This window comes from Cyanistes caeruleus, chromosome 5, assembly GCF_971803275.1.
Source record: "Cyanistes caeruleus chromosome 5, bCyaCae1.hap1.1, whole genome shotgun sequence".
NCBI classification, from domain to species: domain Eukaryota; kingdom Metazoa; phylum Chordata; class Aves; order Passeriformes; family Paridae; genus Cyanistes; species Cyanistes caeruleus.
In genome coordinates, this window is record NC_141705.1 from 58,950,844 (window position 1) to 58,967,318 (window position 16,475).

A 16,475-nucleotide genomic window follows, 5' to 3' on the forward strand; every position below is an offset into this window, starting at 1 on the left:
GCTCCCGCTCCCGCTCCCGCTCCGCCGCGCTCCACGGCCCGGCCGCCGGCGCCGCTTTCGCCGGATCCGCGGCGGCTGCTTCCCCCGCCGGGAGCCGGGAGGCCGAGCGGTGCTGCCGCCGCCCCTGCTGCGGGACCAGAGCCGGAGCTGCCGGAACAGGCGCTCCGGCCCCACGGCCGCTGCCCGCCGGAGCCAGCAGGGAAGGGGCTGAGCAGGGCACCCGCGCATTGTGCGAGCCCGCATGGGCACGGCGGGGGCGCGGCCGCGGGGCTCCTGCGAGCCTCTGGCTCGGCCCCCGGCATCGCCCGTAGCCGGGGGGCGCCGCGCTGGGCCGTGAGGGATGCTTTTGTGCGCGGGCGCAGCAGCGGGTAGCGGCGGCTCCGGCGGGGCCGGGGCTGCGCTGGCGGGGCAGGTCGGGCGCGATGCTCTGTTAGGCGGCCCGAGCCCTTGCGAGCGCGGCGGGCAGGCGTAGCAAGCAGCCCGTAGCGGAGCTGGGAGGGCGGGCAGGCGGCTCCCCATGGCGAGCAGCCGGAGCATCGAGCTGGAGCACTTCGAGGAGCGGGACAAGCGGCAGCAGCGGTCCGGGCCGCGGCGCGGAGGCTCCGGGTCCGGCGGCGGAGCGGGGCCGCGGGGCAATGGGCTGGTGCCCAGCCCGGCACACAGCGCGCACTGCAGCCTCTACCGCACCCGCACCCTGCAGGCGCTCAGCTCCGAGAAGAAGGCGCGCAAAGCCCGCTTCTACCGCAATGGGGACAGGTACTTCAAGGGCTTGGTGTACGCCATCTCCCCCGACCGCTTCCGCTCCTTCGACGCCCTCCTGGTGGAGCTCACCCGCTCCCTGTCGGACAACGTGAACCTGCCCCAGGGGGTCCGCACCATCTACACCATCGATGGCAGCAAGAAGATCACCAGCCTGGACGAGCTGGTGGAAGGTGAGGGGGGTGTCGAAGGGCTGGAGGTGGCCGCGGGGACCTGCAGGTGGCTTGCGGGCGCTCCCGGGGCTGAGCTCCCCAGTCGCTGCCCGGATCAAAGCGGAGAGGTGAAAACTGGCGGCCGCAGAGCCCGTGAGGGCAAGTGGCCGGGCTTTCCCGCTGCTGTGAGGGGCGGTAGGGCCTCGTTTTCCCACTGTGGACCATCCACTTCTCCCGTCACCCCGAGTGCTGCCATCTGCATGCGCTGGGCTTGACTCCAATGCTAGTTAAGCAGCAGGTGCTCTTTTCATCTGCAAAGAACTGTAAAGTTCTTGGTTACCTTCCATTTGTAAGAGAGGGAAATGCTGTAATTTGGTTCTCTAAGTGTCACTGTTGACTCGTAGTAGCTTCAGCCTTCAGAGAGGAAGCCCCAGTGCTGTGAAAAAAGGGTATCTATATCCTACCACTTATTAAAACTAAAAGGTGTAAAGTCCTAGTTTCAATCCTAGTTTCAAATGTGATCAGAGTCCGTATTAACAGAGGGAATTATTTACCTTGCCTGACTTTCAAAAGCATGTTATAGAACCAGATGTATTTCGGAGTTCTTCCTAAGCAGCTTTTCATAATGGAACTTAGCTGCTAAGGTTGTGTAGACCTTGCAAATCCGAACAGAGCAGCACTTGACCGTCTCAAAATGGGGCCAGAAGTATTGTTTTGTGAATGACACATACGCCCCTTGTTTGTGGGGAGTGATAATTATCGGAATGAGGAGCAGAATTCCCCAGTCTTTTCACATGATGTCTTAAAATACAGCTTAAGCTTAGCATTGCCTGCTTCCCAAATGCACAGGTTGTGTTGTGCACACTGAGAGGTTCATAATGAATTTGCACTTGATGGTTGTTCTCCGGTATTTAATACATCAGGCATCACAGTCTTCTGTGCCTCTGTGTGCCAAGTGTAGCTTGCATTAATGAAGAAATAGGATTTTTTTGTAGGCATTCCAGTGCTTCCTAGGCTTTCAGCTGCCTGTCTTTTGAGTTTTGGTTTGGAAGCTTTCCTTTTCAAAGCAGTGCTGAATCACACCTGGAGAATTGGATGGGAAAGGGAGCCTGAAAACTTTTGTCTAATGAACCAGTAAGGGCACTGGGAGTTAGGAACCTGCTGCTTCACAACATGGAAGAGAAAGGGGGCTACAGAATTTGCTGTGCTGAATGCATGTCCTTTAAAAAAGATGTGCGTGGAAGGGCACTTCCTGATAGTACCATTGTGCTGAGGACTTATGTGATCTACTATTAGGCTGTTTTACAGTGACAACTGAGGAAATATAAAGTGGTTGTAGGGTGAAATGCTGACCCTGTGGTGATAAAAGAAATTAAGGAAGTAAAAACACATTTCAGTGATTTGGTGGTTAGTTTAGAAATATCTTAAAAAAATATGATATGCTGAAGTGGTGACAGAAGGGAAAGGAGTTGAAACTAGCAGTACCATGGGGTGACTTTTGAAATGTTGACTCAGGAATGATATTAAGCTTTTATGACTTAAAGACAGAGTTACTTGCTGGACAGCAATATATACTCTTACAACTATAAACTAATAACTAAAAACAAAATTTACTCATTGAAAGCATAACCTTTGTTGTGGCTCTTCACTGGAAGAATAAAGCAAAAGAAATGTCACCGTCAAAATGCCACTTCCATGCTTTTTCAATGACATAAAAAGGGGGGAAAAGAATCCCAAGTACTTAGTCATCTATCCATGACCAATACAATTTTCAGGAATATTAAGAAAAACCTATAGCATCATAATTGGATTAGTATGTTCTCCAGTTAATATGTTGAAAACTTCACCACTGTAAGACTAATCACCACACAGAGAAAGAAAAGTATGTATAGGGAGAAAAGGACAGCAAACAAGTAGAGAATCTTGAAATTATTTGAGGTTTTTTGCCAGCTGTTTTGTTCTTGAGGTGCAGGAAGAGATTTGATTTGGGTTAATTTTCTTAACTTCTTGTGGTTACAACATAGCAAGTTTGAATTTCTGCTCTGAAGTAAATTCTCCAACATTGGTGTTGACCTAAAGTTTGAACTGCAGAAGCACCAGCAGTAGTTTTGCATGGTGTTTTGCTGTATTGCTTTTTAATATTTTTCAGAAAGGAAAATAAAACTAAAGTGCTGTAGTGTGTGCCAGCCACAGGCTGAGCACCAGACGGCCCATGGCTGTGTGATGCAATACCTAGCTCACTGGTCTCTTGGCACCTTCCCAGTGCTCCTGAATTGGGACATGGAATCACAGCAGTTCAGGTTCAGTAGTGGCAGATCTCTGCAGTGAGCAGAAGGAGAGTGCTCAGCAAACCTTGCCAAGCCAGCAAGATCTGCATTAAACCTCCCTTAGCTCCAGCCTGTGTATGAGGCTCTTGGACAGTGACGTGTCCCAGTGCAGGGCAAGCTCTTTAGGCTTAATTTGCTATTTATCAGGGTAGTATCTATCTGGCATATAAAAGCTGGCAACATCTAATTCTGTATCATAATGAGCTGAGTTGAGTCACTGATAAATGCTTTTTTGGAGTTTGGCTGTATCTGACAATCTGTTTTACTGTTTGTCATTTTAAGAGAAGAAGAGCTAGTGCATAGACGTACTGGGGGTATGAAATATTGCTGTTATGGCTTGAGCCAGTTAAAAATTGGACCAGATCATGTTTATTAGTAAAAAATAGAAGCTCGATTTTAAGCATATTGCTTTTCTTAACTGGATATGACAAGCAAAAAAGCATGTTCTGCTGGACCAGCCTGAGGCAAATATAATTTATATTCTCAGCCCCTGTAGATTAGAAAACATTATGGCTCATGAGTCTGACAGTTTTCATTGTTTTCTTAGAATAGGAGGAGAGAAGAATGTCATAGTCTGCTTCTCATCTGTTTGAGCAGGCAGATCCAGAGAGGAGGTGGGAGCTGGGACTCTTAAGACTTTTGTACAGTTTTCTTTCTTCTAGCTTTACTCTCAGACAGAACACTATTTCTTACTTTAGAATACACTATTCCATGTGTAATTTTATACTTGCCCTTCTGTATCAAATATTGAATAATAGATTAATTTTCATTTTCTACCAGAGTTAGTTTAAGTGTTTGTCTATTTCCTTCAGTTTCCCTTGAAAAGGTAGGCTTCCTAAAACATGACACCATGGTAATAGAAATGTGCAGCTTAGTCCTGAGCTATGTGTTTTATGTGAATGCTGGTCATGCTCTGTCTTTTTGCTTTCATTGTCTTGTTACTGAAGGATGTGGAGAACCCTGATTTTAAAGGTGTGCTGCAAAGTTGGGAGTTGTTGCTGGATTTTGAGAGATGAAAGCAAGCATAGACTTCATTCCTGGAAAGAGAAGTTATGTTGATTTTGCATCTAATGGGAATCCTTCTAGTTCTTTAAAAAATAGCTGAAAGCCTTTGTTCTTCCAACAACAATGCTTAATTAATACAGTCCTTTATAAAATGTCTGTAGTTTTGTCTGCATGGTTGTGCACACAATCAGGGAAGTCTCTGGGAAGGTTGTGGGCAGGGCAGTCCTTATGCATGGCCAGGACACATAACACAAGGCAATATCTGATTTACAGGAATGAGCTTTGCCTCATTAATACTGAGTAAGAGAATGTGTTTTGAAATGAAGTGTCGAACAATCCAAGTTTATTCTGTCTTAGACCGTTGTTGTTACTGCATATTGTATTTAATCCTGCATAAAGTACCTGTGATTTTAGTTGATGTGCACTATTCTATGAGGTCAAGAGTATCTTTTCTCTTGTCAGGGGAAGCAGATGTTAATGCCAAGTAGGCAGTTTGTATTTTTGCTTGTTGCAAAAGGTATGATTGCCTGCCTGTGCTAAAGCCAGAAGCTGTAATGCTTTAAAAAAAAAAAAAAAAAAAAGGCAAATGTAGCAAATTGAACAATAGGTTAAAAAGGAGGATGAAAGAAAAGGATTTAAAAACACATTCTTCCAAATATGTATTCAAATCACTGTAATGATATAGTCCTGGAGCAATTCATGGGGTGTGGATGTGAAATGTGGATATAATTCTTAGTTAACTTCCTGTCCAAGTGAAATAAATTAGTTCCACCACCATCCATCTCCTAGTTTCAGGGATGGGGGAATTGTTGTTTACCTGAAAAGGGTTATTTACTTCCTGTAGGGAAGGCTAATGGTGTCAGGTATGTTTGATACCAGGTGGCATTGACTGTCTTCTGAGAGCTTTTACCCAGCCAGAGCAGGGGGTTGAATCTCCAGAGGTCTCTTCCAACCTCAGCTATTCTGTGAAAGCTTGTAGGAAGCTGTAATCTGCACCTCTTTGTGTCTAAATAAAATCACAAGAGAACTAGTAGCAGTTAGTCATCTGCTAAAATCCTGGTTGTCATCCCAGGTTTTAAAAAGTACACGGGGAACTCTGAGTACTGTAGATGAGGAAAGATTGTGACTTATACAGGGTTATTAAAGGTGATATGAAAGTGAATTGTAAGAAAATGATGAGGAGGGAAGTTAGTCAAAGTAAGGAAGGAAAGAGAAATTGAAATAACCCAATCCTTCATAAAAGGGGTTGTTTTATTTTTAGGTCAGTCATAAATGCTGTAAACACACTGTTCCGGAAATCTGCTTGGCTTTTTGTTACAGAACATGGAAAGGGTACTCTGCTGTTTCCTAAAGTTAGAAAGAAGGTCAGTAGCTATACTGATATATAACTAACCAAATAACTACCTTGCTGTACTAAATGAGCAGCTTTTGGTACCTTTGAAGCTAGACAGTTGCACCCAGAAGAAGGTGAGGAACATAAGGTGAGTAGATTAAATCTATCTAGATACCATTCCTGTCCTATGGGATTCACAGGGGAACACATGCTTAAAAAGTATGGAAATTGTTTTCCTTCTCTAGGGATGTTTTTACCTGACACCTGTATCATTCCCTGTTATGCAGAGTGCCATTTAAAAAGTGATCCTTTATGTGACTTTTAGGAGGTAGTGCTTATTAACCTTGCTAAAAAAACAAGCCAGAAAACCTTATTCAGATACTTTTGTTTCAAATATCCCTAGTGAGGATTTTTTGAGTGTTGCATGCTTAATTCATTCCTTTTGTTGCTCACTATGTGGCATACCCACAGTTTGTTTCTAACTTAATGCTAGGGAAAAGTAAATATTTGTAATATTTCTTTAGTAGTTTCTATTTTTTAAGGACAAAAAGTCTGCATATTTTTAGGCTATTTGTTAAATGCTTAGCAGTGAGGTTTGGCTCACAAAATTTGTGCTGTGAAGAGCTCCAAATGGTCAGGCAGCTGTGTTCCCTCAAAACTGCACTTGTGATGCAAAAGGGCAGGATGCATCCTACTTTTTTATTAGTACCTAATATTGCATGGTTGAATTTAGAATAGTTCATGCAGAGGTATAAAATAATCAGGGTTGAAAGAGACCTTTGAGGTCATCCAGTCCAATCATTCACCCAGCACTGCCGTTGTAACCCCTAAACCACATCATCTAGTGCCAGATCCAAATGCCTCTTAAACACCTGCACAGTGGTGATTCCATGAAAAATATTTTCTAATATCTCATCTGAATTTCCCCTGTCTCAGCCTAAGGCCATTTCCTCTATTCCTCTTACTGCAGGCACAGCAGAAGAGACTGACCCCATCTTCCTTCTCCAACCTCCTTTCAGGGTGTTACAGACAGCCATGAGGTCCCCCCTGAGCATACTCTCGTCCTGACTAAACAAACTCAGCTCTTTCAGCCATTCTTCATAAGACATGTTTTCTAGACACTCCATGAGCTTTGTTTCCCTTCTCTGAACACGCTGCAGCTCCTCAATGTCCTTTTTAAAGGAGCCTGGAACTGGACACTGCACTGGAGGTGTGGCCTCACCAGTTCCCAGTACAGGGGAACAACCACTTCCCTGTCCTGCTGGCTGATCCAGGCCAGGGTGCCATTGGCCTTCTTGGCCACATGGGCACACTCTGGCTTAGGTTCAGCTGCTGTCAGCCAGCACCCCAGACGTCCCTTTCTGTCCCAAGCCCTTCCTCACCCAGCCTGTATCACTGCATGGCTCAGGTGCAGAACCTGGCACTTCATCTTCTTGAGCCTCCTGCAGTTGTGTCCTCAGCCCACTGATGGAGTCTGTCCAGGTCTCCAGCAGAGCCTTCCATCCCTTGAGCACATCAACACTTCCACTCAAATCATTATTTTCTGCACAGTTACTGAGGGTGCACTTGATCCCCGTTTCCAGATCATCCATAAAGACATTAAAAGGACCAGCCCAAAGCAGGGCCATGGGGAACACCACTAGTGACCAGCTGCCAGCTGGATTTACCTCCATTCACCACAGCTCTCTGGGCCCAGCCATCCAGCCAGATTTTTACCCATTGAAGAGTCCACCCACCCAAGCTGCCAACAGACAGTTTTTCTAGGAGGATGCTGTGGCAGATGGTGTCAAACACTTTATGGAAGTCTAGCTAGACCCTGGACAGGCACATCCACAACCTTTCCCTCATCTACTAACTGTACGCTCTATTCTCCCTAATACATGCATTTTTATCTTGAAAGGTGAGCTAGGCACATTTCCTGAGGATCGGTGTTGAAGAAATAGATGGCAAATGAAAAACTTTGTGGATCAATTTCTAAGCAAACCAGTATTTAGGCAGCTGATGACCTATGGCTATTTGTCAGTCAGACTGACCAGTAGTAGTCTTGTTTTCTCTTTTTCCATTCTCTGTGTTCATCACCTGCATCTTCCTCTTCTGAGGGAATGGCAAGTGCTCTGTTTAGTCTGTTGGCTGTCTGAAACTGGAATCCATTTACATTGTTCTTAAACCATTTACACAGCAGCTTGTTCTCATGGATACTGCATCTGGTTATTATTTCAGTGCAGCTAAATTATTTAGAGGCAGGTAATGTTTCCTTGTCAATAGGCAATGTTCCATGTCTTCTAGATGATCTTCCACTGTTAATAAGACTTGGAAAATCAGAAATAGACCTAACACCATTTGCTGATTATATTGTGACCCAAAATATCAGCAGATGTTTCTCCTTTTAAGTGAGCATATGCCAAATTTGAGGAGTGTTTTGGTTGTAGCAGGATTTCTTCATGGAAGAGCTGGCACTTTTAGCTTGCTCTGGGTAATGTCATTACTCATGGGATGGATGGTACACAAACTCTGTTGAAATTATGCAGTGAACTTATAAGGAGGTTTCAGACTTCTGCCAAAACTGCTCTGCAGCTTGGTTGAGCTTTCTGCTGTGGAATAGTTTGGCTGGGCTCAAGAGTCCCAGATGTCACCTACATCTGGAATTGTTGCATTTTTTTTTTCTGCACTTAAATGAAAAGAAGAAAGCAATGCTTAATTGATCTTCCTGCTTCATTAGCCTATAGTGTGCTTCTTTACCTGCAAATCTTGGTGTAATATTAGAGACTAAACTCATGCTCTGGTCTGAAACCTGGGGAGCTGATTCATGTTAATGTCAATGCTGTAAGCTGAAGACATGGTATTTACAAGACATTTACATACATGAAGACATGGTATTTTACATATTTACAATGTAACTGCTGTGACTCTGTGCTAGTTAAAGCTAGTATGCATTAGCTTTAAAATCTTTCAAGATTATAAGTGAAAAGTGGGTCTTCAAACCATAAAATTGACCATATTGAAGTCAGCAGTGTAAATATTTGAATTATTGTTTATGCCTGTTTTTGGAGATGTGTCAACTTTCTAGGGCTGGTAGATGTGAAAATGCAAAAAGAAAAAGAAAGCTACAGTCTAATCAAAATGCCACTAAAGTCTCAGAAAATATTTCCTTTGTATTTGGGATGATATGCATTTAGGTTATTCATATGAAAAAATCTCATTTGAGACAGTCAAATTTATTTATGTTTGTGTTTTTTAACTATAAAGGTATCTGTTAGTTTCAACAACATTTGAAATTAATTTATCAGTTCAACCCTTCTAGATCCCCTCAAAAATCACATATTATGTGTTATATTTTACAAATATTCATTTTCTGGGAGATTGTGGTGATTATCAGAAGTGTGTACTTATACATGAATTAATCTCAAGCAGATTTAAAATCAGGTCATATATGAAAGCTGTGAGCAAATATGGGATATATATGGTGTATATATATATATTCATGTTATTATCTACAAAAAAATAATGTAAAAAAGAGGTAATACTTCTACAAATTACATGAGATTTCTTCCAAACCAACATACATAAGTGCATTTTGTACTCTGTAGGATGGCTAAAATAATTTAAACAGTAGAGAGCACCTTTATGAATGCTTACTTATCAAGGGATGGTGTTTTTGCAGGCATGCTTTTTAAATACACTGTTCTGAAGAAAAGTTTCCTGGACTTAACTTTATAGGTGTGATTTAAGTTACCCCTGCCATTTTTTTCCTTATGTATTTTTATCTGGTAAGTAGTGACTTGTATACCCCGTCAAACAAATATTTAACTCATTCCTAGAAAACCATTCTTCAGCCAGAGAGAAGCAATTGGACTCCTAATTATCTTTTGTCTTTAAGTCATGAAACAAGCAAAACACTCAGTGAATGTGTTTTCTTACCTACAGCCCTTGCTCTAGTCTTGACATATGTGCCTGTTTTGCAGGTGAAGTAGTAAAATCTGTTTTCCATGTGAAACTTGTGTTACTTGACTTTATTTATATGTCTGGTATATGAAAGCTGGCATGGACTGTAAAACACTTACTAAAAGATCTGTAGAATACTACATTCTCAAACAATCTGTAATATACTACTTTCTCAAGTAATTAGACTTTCCTCTATCTGCCAACTATAGGAAATTTTCAATTCATTTTGGCAGATTTTATTTATTTTTTTATAAGATAGAGTAGTTTGTGCTTGAACTTAAGGGTTGGTTAAATGCAGCTGAAGCAAATAATTTAAATTTCTTTCTTTTAAGTTATTACATTGTATTATCTTGAAAACACTTCCTGATTTTTGTTACTATGGCCTCTGCTTAAAGGAAAAGAAGTAACAAGAACAAATGTGCATCACAACACTTTGAGATAATTAAGAATTTATTTCATTCATGCATCAAGCAAGGGAAGCAGTAGGAGACATAAAGTTTTACACTGCTATTTTAAAGAAATATAGATTCTTTTGGATTAATACTGACTGAAAATTTTATAAAAGTATGATTTCTGCTGTCCTATAGGGTGCTGTAGTACAACTGTGGCAGATAACAGATCACATTCCTAGCATAAAGAAGATGCTCTATTTATGATTATGAGTCTGTAAAAGACAAAGCTAGCATGCCTGTTGAAACTCCTGTAGGATAAATCCTTGAGCAAAGAGACCCTTTGTCCTTCACCTTTACTTTATGTAAAGCAATTAACTTCAAGTTTGAGACTCTCCTTCTGAGTAACTTAGACTGTCAGACTGTCCTAAGAGTTTGTGCTGGTTTTGGTTGGAATAGAGTTAATTTTCTTCATGGTAGCTACTCTGGGCTTTGTTTTGTATTTGTTTTTAAAACAGTGTTGATAACGGGGTGATGTTTTTGTTGCTGCTGAGCAGGGCTCACCCAGAGCCAAGACCTTTTTGGCTTCTCACACCATCCTACCAGTGAGTGGGCTGGGGGAAGATGAAACTGGGAGGTGACACAGCTGGGACAGCTGACCCCAACTGGCCCAAGTGATGTTCCAGACCATATGACATCATGCTCAGCTTATAAATCTGGGGGAAGAAGAAGGAGGAGGGGGAAAGTTCAGAGTTAGAGTGTGTGGCTTCCCAAGCCACCATTACAGTGATGGAGCCCAGCTGTCCTGGAGGTGTCTGACCACCTGCCTGTCCTTGGGAAGTGGTGAACAAATTCCTTGTTTGGCTTTACTTGCCCCTGCGGCTTTTGCTTTCACTATTAAACTGTCTCTATCTCAATCCATGAGTTTTATTTTACCCTTCTGATTTTGCCTCCTCTGTTCCACTGAGTGGAGTGAGCAGGCAGCTCTGTGGTGCTTAGTCTGGAGTATGCTGGGGTTCTGTGTCCTGCAGGAAGGTAGCTGGAGAGGGGAGAATAACAAAATGATCAGCAGGTGTAATTAGTAAGCCTGTTGGTATGAGTTACAGCTAACAGCTTCTTGAGGTGCCTCTCATTTGGCAGCACTGAGTTTGGGGACAGACTTACCGGCAATTGTTCAGAAAACAAGCATAGTCCTTTGAGTCTAGTGTTAGAGGATGTACAGGGGAAGCCTTTGCTTTCTATTGTAGCTGAGCTGCTGCTGCAAAACTTGAATATCTCACGCTGTTTTGCGATAACAGGATAGATGACGAAAACACCAGTTGAAAGAGAACTATGAGCATCTTTAAAATCATAGGATCCCTTAGTTTGAAAGGGACTTTCTGAAGTCATCCAATATCTTGTTCAGGTTTGATAAAATCAGATTTCTTTAGTGTGTAATTCTGGGGCAGCATAAGCTTCTAGACACCACAGTCCTTCCAAAGCTGTGTGGACTCTGGGGTTCTTTTTCTCCTCCCTGTAAATTGGTGCTAGTGTGCAGCATGCAGGTCTTTGTCAAGGAGTTTGTGTGCTGAAAAAAATCTCCTTTTTCTTAGCTAATTTTCTGGGGGAGAGAGGAAGTCTAGTTTTGTCTGTATCAGTTTGTTTTTTCCACCACTTATCTGTGAATGGGAGGAGGAATGATGGGGGTGGGTGAAGAGGAAGAGTACAGGCAAGGGAGTGGCATAGACAGAACCTCACCCAAGTTTCCTAGTGCCTGAGTGGAATACAGTCCCAATGATGTTTGTGGAGGCAGAACTGGCTGCCAGAATTTCACAAACAAAATCATTGTTAACTTGGCTTAATTATAATCTGTGGTCTTTCAAATACAGCAAGTAGACATTCAAGAAGGTCTAAATACAAGATAAATTACAAAGTAGTGTAATTGGTATTGGAAAAGAAACAAGAAATGCTTTCAGCTCACAGTAATTCTTTAGGGCTTTGAAAGTAAAGTATCTTGCTTTTTGAATAAGCTCTGCAACTTCTAAGATAAATCAGCTCTACAAACTAGAGTTCAGAAAGTAAAAGTGTTGTTTAACAAGGTTTTCTAGTATGTATCTAAATGTAGGCATACATTTTGTAACTCATACAGTTCTGTCCCCTAGATGCATTACTCTTTCTTCATCTTGCTGTGCATGTGAGAAGTGAGTTTGGTTTGATCCACCAGTGGCTTCAATTGAGTTGCTTTAATCTTAGAACAGGTTAAGTTTCTTAAGATGCAGGTGTTTCTTCTGCCTGGTGTATTCTCTGTTTGGAATGCTTGCTTTTCATCCTTCTGGCAATACTCTGCCCTTTCAAGAATGTCTTGGAATGCCTTTTTTTTTGACACCCCAAGGATGTGGGTTACACAAATAACTCAGAGTTAAAGATGTCCTTTGGCATAGTTTACATCTTGCATATTGCTGTCTGATGTCAAAAGAGTTGTCATAAGCTGCAAGCAGTCCTTCTCTTTTTTATCTTTAAAAAAAAGCAAAAAACCAACCCAAAAAAAAAAGGCCAAGAAAAACCACCAAAAAACCCCTGAAAATCAGCTTTGAATTCAGAAAGAAATTAAAAATGGGGAAGTCCATGATAGATGTCCTATTATGTTCCCATATTCTCAAAGACTAATTTGTGGGCTCAACAGGTGTTCATTGGTCTAAAAAATATCAAAGTGGATGCATTTCAAATGTGTGTCCTTGGTAGAAAGGCTATTGTGCCTTTCAGGGTAAAGGTCTTGAATTGCTTAAATTTATTCTGTTAAAACTTGCTGTTGTAAAATAAACACAGACAGGAATGTGCCTATCTTGAAGTATGTGTTTGAGGGATATATAGGGGAGGACCTGGATATTTGCTGAAGGAGAATGCTCTTGGTATCATGTGTTGAGCTCAAGTAATTTTAAGCACTTGCAAAATGACTCAATTCAAAAGATGTGAAATATCTTGAACCTCCTTATTACTCCCTACTATTTTTTATACAAGAGGTCTTTTGAAACATGTTGAAAGCACTCTATGAGAATGTTGTTTGGGTAGAAAGCTCTGGTAAGTCCTCACTGTTGAAATACGGGAAAATCCGAAATATTTGTCTTTTTTGTTTTATTCATTTTTTTAAATTGACAAAGTATCTGCTAACCCCCTTAAACTGTGAACATGTCCTGTTCTTTTCAGGTGAAAGCTATGTGTGTGCATCCAATGAACCATACCGCAAAGTTGATTACACCAAGAATGTCAACCCCAACTGGTGTGTGAACATAAGGACTGGCTCCAGTCGGTCCTTGACGTCTTTGACATCCACGAGGAGTGAAGTGAAGGAGAGTAAAGATTTCATTAAACCTAAATTGGTGACTGTTATTAGGAGTGGGGTAAAGCCACGGAAAGCTGTGAGAATTCTGCTGAACAAGAAGACTGCTCACTCCTTCGATCAGGTCTTGAATGACATCACCGAAGCCATTAAGTTAGACTCGGGTGTAGTCAAGAGACTTTGTACACTGGATGGGAAGCAGGTAGGAGAATAAACTGCTGTGGCCATCTAATAATCTAAGTTGTTCAGTTTTCATAAGTTCAATTCTCATTACTGTGTATGCTTTAATCTGCTTCTGAATAATGACAGTTTAAAAAAAAATAAACTTTTAAAAGCTTTATTAAAATATTAATAAGTTTAAAAACTAGAATTGTATATAGTGTAAAGTAAGTGGATCTTTACATTCAACTAAGACAAGTTATTTTTTATGCCAGCCTTTTTGCATTGCCCAAAAAAGTGACTGTTGATTAAGTAATACAGTTCATTTGAAACACTTGAACTTGTTAAGATACCTGTGTTTTCAGAAGCAGGGTCCTGCTTTCAGACTACCACATAGTGACTGAGTGGTATAAGAAAAATATTGGTGTCTTCTTCCATTGCACTTGCACAGATTGCTATTTCCAGAGTAACTGACATGAGCTTGAGGTCAATAATCGTATCTGAAATTAATCGTTCTGGGAGGGTGGTCACATCTTTGCAACTTGCTTTTTTTTTGCTTTTAGTTTTACTTCTGTGAAAACATAGTCAGGGTTAATGATGTGGTGAGTGTGCGTTCTTGCGCAGAGATACAAAGGAGTGGCCCGCAGGATGTTCTGCTGCCCCAGTTTGAAGTGTCAGGAATGCACTTGCTGTTGATCAGTCACAGTAAAGCCCTTCATAGAACAGGACTTTGATACCTGATACTTTTATTTGACACTGCTGTGGTTCTCTGACAGCCTTGTGACTTTACTAATAGAGCAACACAGGCTGCAGAGTAGATCACATAGGTATCAGGTACCTGGACTCTTGTACTGTTGACTAAACATTAATATGCTTGCTCATTCAACAGGTATTTATATGCACATGCATATCTATACATCTGCATGAAGTAATTTTAAAAGTCAGTTGTATTCAGAGATGTGGGTGTTTTTATTTTAACGATTTTTATAATGTCTAATGCTTAAAATTCACTTTTTTGTGGTGCAAGATTTTAGCAAATATATCACAGAGGAAGTGCACTTAGATTGCCTCAATATGATAAACTGTCTCTGGTTATGTTCTGTGTGCTTGGATACACTTCTTGTAGGGAAATATGTGAGAAGAACAACTTCTGTGTTTTGATGAAAACACAGCAAGGCAAAGGCATCACTGAAACTTTTGATTTTCAGTGTTTGGTTGGCAGCACAATGATGGGCTCTGTAGTTCTTCTAATGGGTTTGATTTTAAATGAGATTTGTTAATGCTACTTCTTAACAGAGAATACTTCCTAGGAACATCTGAAAAGGGTTTGTCATGTTTAATTTAATTCATAAAAAAATAGCTTTGAGGATATTTATTATGCAGTAATTAGTCTCTTCTGCCCATGAAGTGTTCTGTCACTGTCTCAGATGATTTTAATCTTCTCAACCAAGTAGAGAGTCAGTAAGGGAAACTGCAAAAGCTAGGATTTTCGGTTCAATTCACCTCTTGCATTGTTGGAACAGCAGATACCCACTGATCTGCATTGGTATGGAAGATGCAGTAGTGTATCAGGGATCAATAACAGTAGTTAAATTTAAATATCACATAAATTTCTTGCATGTTGCCATCACCCACAGTGGCTTATGACTGTCTTCAGCCCATGGTGAGAATGACAAACATTGGTAATGCTCCAAAACACAATTTTTATTTGCTGAAGTACCTCCTTCTCCCCTTCTGTGGTAAAGGCAGTCTTCAAACTTGGACTTCAGCTGTAGGAGTGTTCTCAGGCAGGACTGAGAAATCCCTGTGAATGGTCTGCAGGGAGCTGCTCCATGCAGCTGCCTCTCTGTGTAAACTGTTCCAGCAGCAGCAGTGTGTAAATGTGGAGACCTCCCTTCCATTGGGAAGACAGGCCTTGTGCTTTTCCAGGGACTTTGGGAAGGAGCCTTTGTTGCACGACCACAGCGTAACTGTGTTTGAAGAGCTTGTGAGATGGAGTGCCCCGAAGAGAAGGCCTAACACTTCAAACACCCTGACAAAAGTAAAAGCCTTCTATTACTTACCTAGGAGGATGTAGAGTACTTGTTTTGTTTTATTTCTTGTTTATTTCTCTTTCCCCAAAGTGAAGGGCTGACCCGTGTTTAAGTAGTGTTTTTTTTAAATTTGTTTGTTCACTGCTGGCATATGTAGAGGTTGGTGCTGAAGGGCTTTTTGGGGTTTGCCACATAAAGAGTTGCTTTGCTGCCAACTACCAATTGGTGGAAATTTCTGAGCCTATTTTCTCTAATATAGTAATTGCTTATTCTTCTAAATTTGCTAGGGAGGCAGATCTTTTATGTTCATTGTAGTGTTGGCACAGCTTGAAAGGCAACCATTTAAAAAAGGCATTTTCTAAATGGCTATGTTCCTGTAAAAATGTAGCCCTTGTGTTTCTCATGGTTCTAATTTTTTTCCTTGCCCCTTCATATTTTTATCTCTGCGGAAATATTTATTTTTTTTTCTGAGTGAATAGGCTTAAGTTGTATTTTTCTGTTTAATATGAAAATGGGACTGAAATTCAGACAATTAAAACATGCTTGTATAAAATTTGTATCCATTGCTTAAGGAATGCATTGTTCTGTCAACTTGTGGTGTGTTTTTTTTATTCCAGTAGAAACATTTAGTGTGTATGAGGAAATGGCGATAAAACCAGTGATCTTTCTGACCAGTGGAACAGAAAGGATGTTCTCAAAAGAGTTCTTATTTACTCTCCTGACTTCATTAATCTTGACTGTCACATCTTGATGACAATAGTAATACAGAGAATAACACCTGAGCTGGATATTTTCCTTGATTAATCTGTGTGAAAACAGACAAGTATCTGATTTTTAGTTGTGAGATTTTATGTTTGCAAGGTTTCCTTTTATCTTAAGTTTCAATATGAATGTTGTCACTTAACATATTAGCGCTTTGTAGCCTGAAGTACAGATGTATTTTTGAATGATGTTGATGCTGGACTTAATTCTAAATTTTAAGCTATTGAGCAACCAACTTTTTTTTACCTGCCAAGATTGTTGAGATGGTTTTTAAGTGAGAAAAATATTTCTGTGAAAG

General features: G+C 41.3%; 1 protein-coding gene across 5 annotated transcripts in view; it reads left to right on the forward strand.

Annotated features, from left to right (window-relative positions):
• The first annotated feature begins 252 nt into the window (after positions 1-252).
• The window catches only part of DCLK2 (doublecortin like kinase 2), a 79,990-nt gene continuing 63,767 nt past the window's right edge, over positions 253-16,475 (forward strand). For 3 of the 5 annotated variants that reach the window (XR_015286930.1, XM_023926434.2, XM_086889598.1), the window contains exons 1-2: positions 253-932; positions 13,091-13,425. Coding sequence is in view for 3 of the 5 variants with exons in the window: in XM_023926434.2 (XP_023782202.2) it covers positions 518-932; positions 13,091-13,425 (750 nt within the window). In the remaining 2 variants the exon portion in view is untranslated. The remainder of the gene's footprint in view (positions 933-13,090; positions 13,426-16,475) is intronic. The other 2 variants (XM_086889597.1, XR_015286931.1) reach the window with 2 other exon arrangements.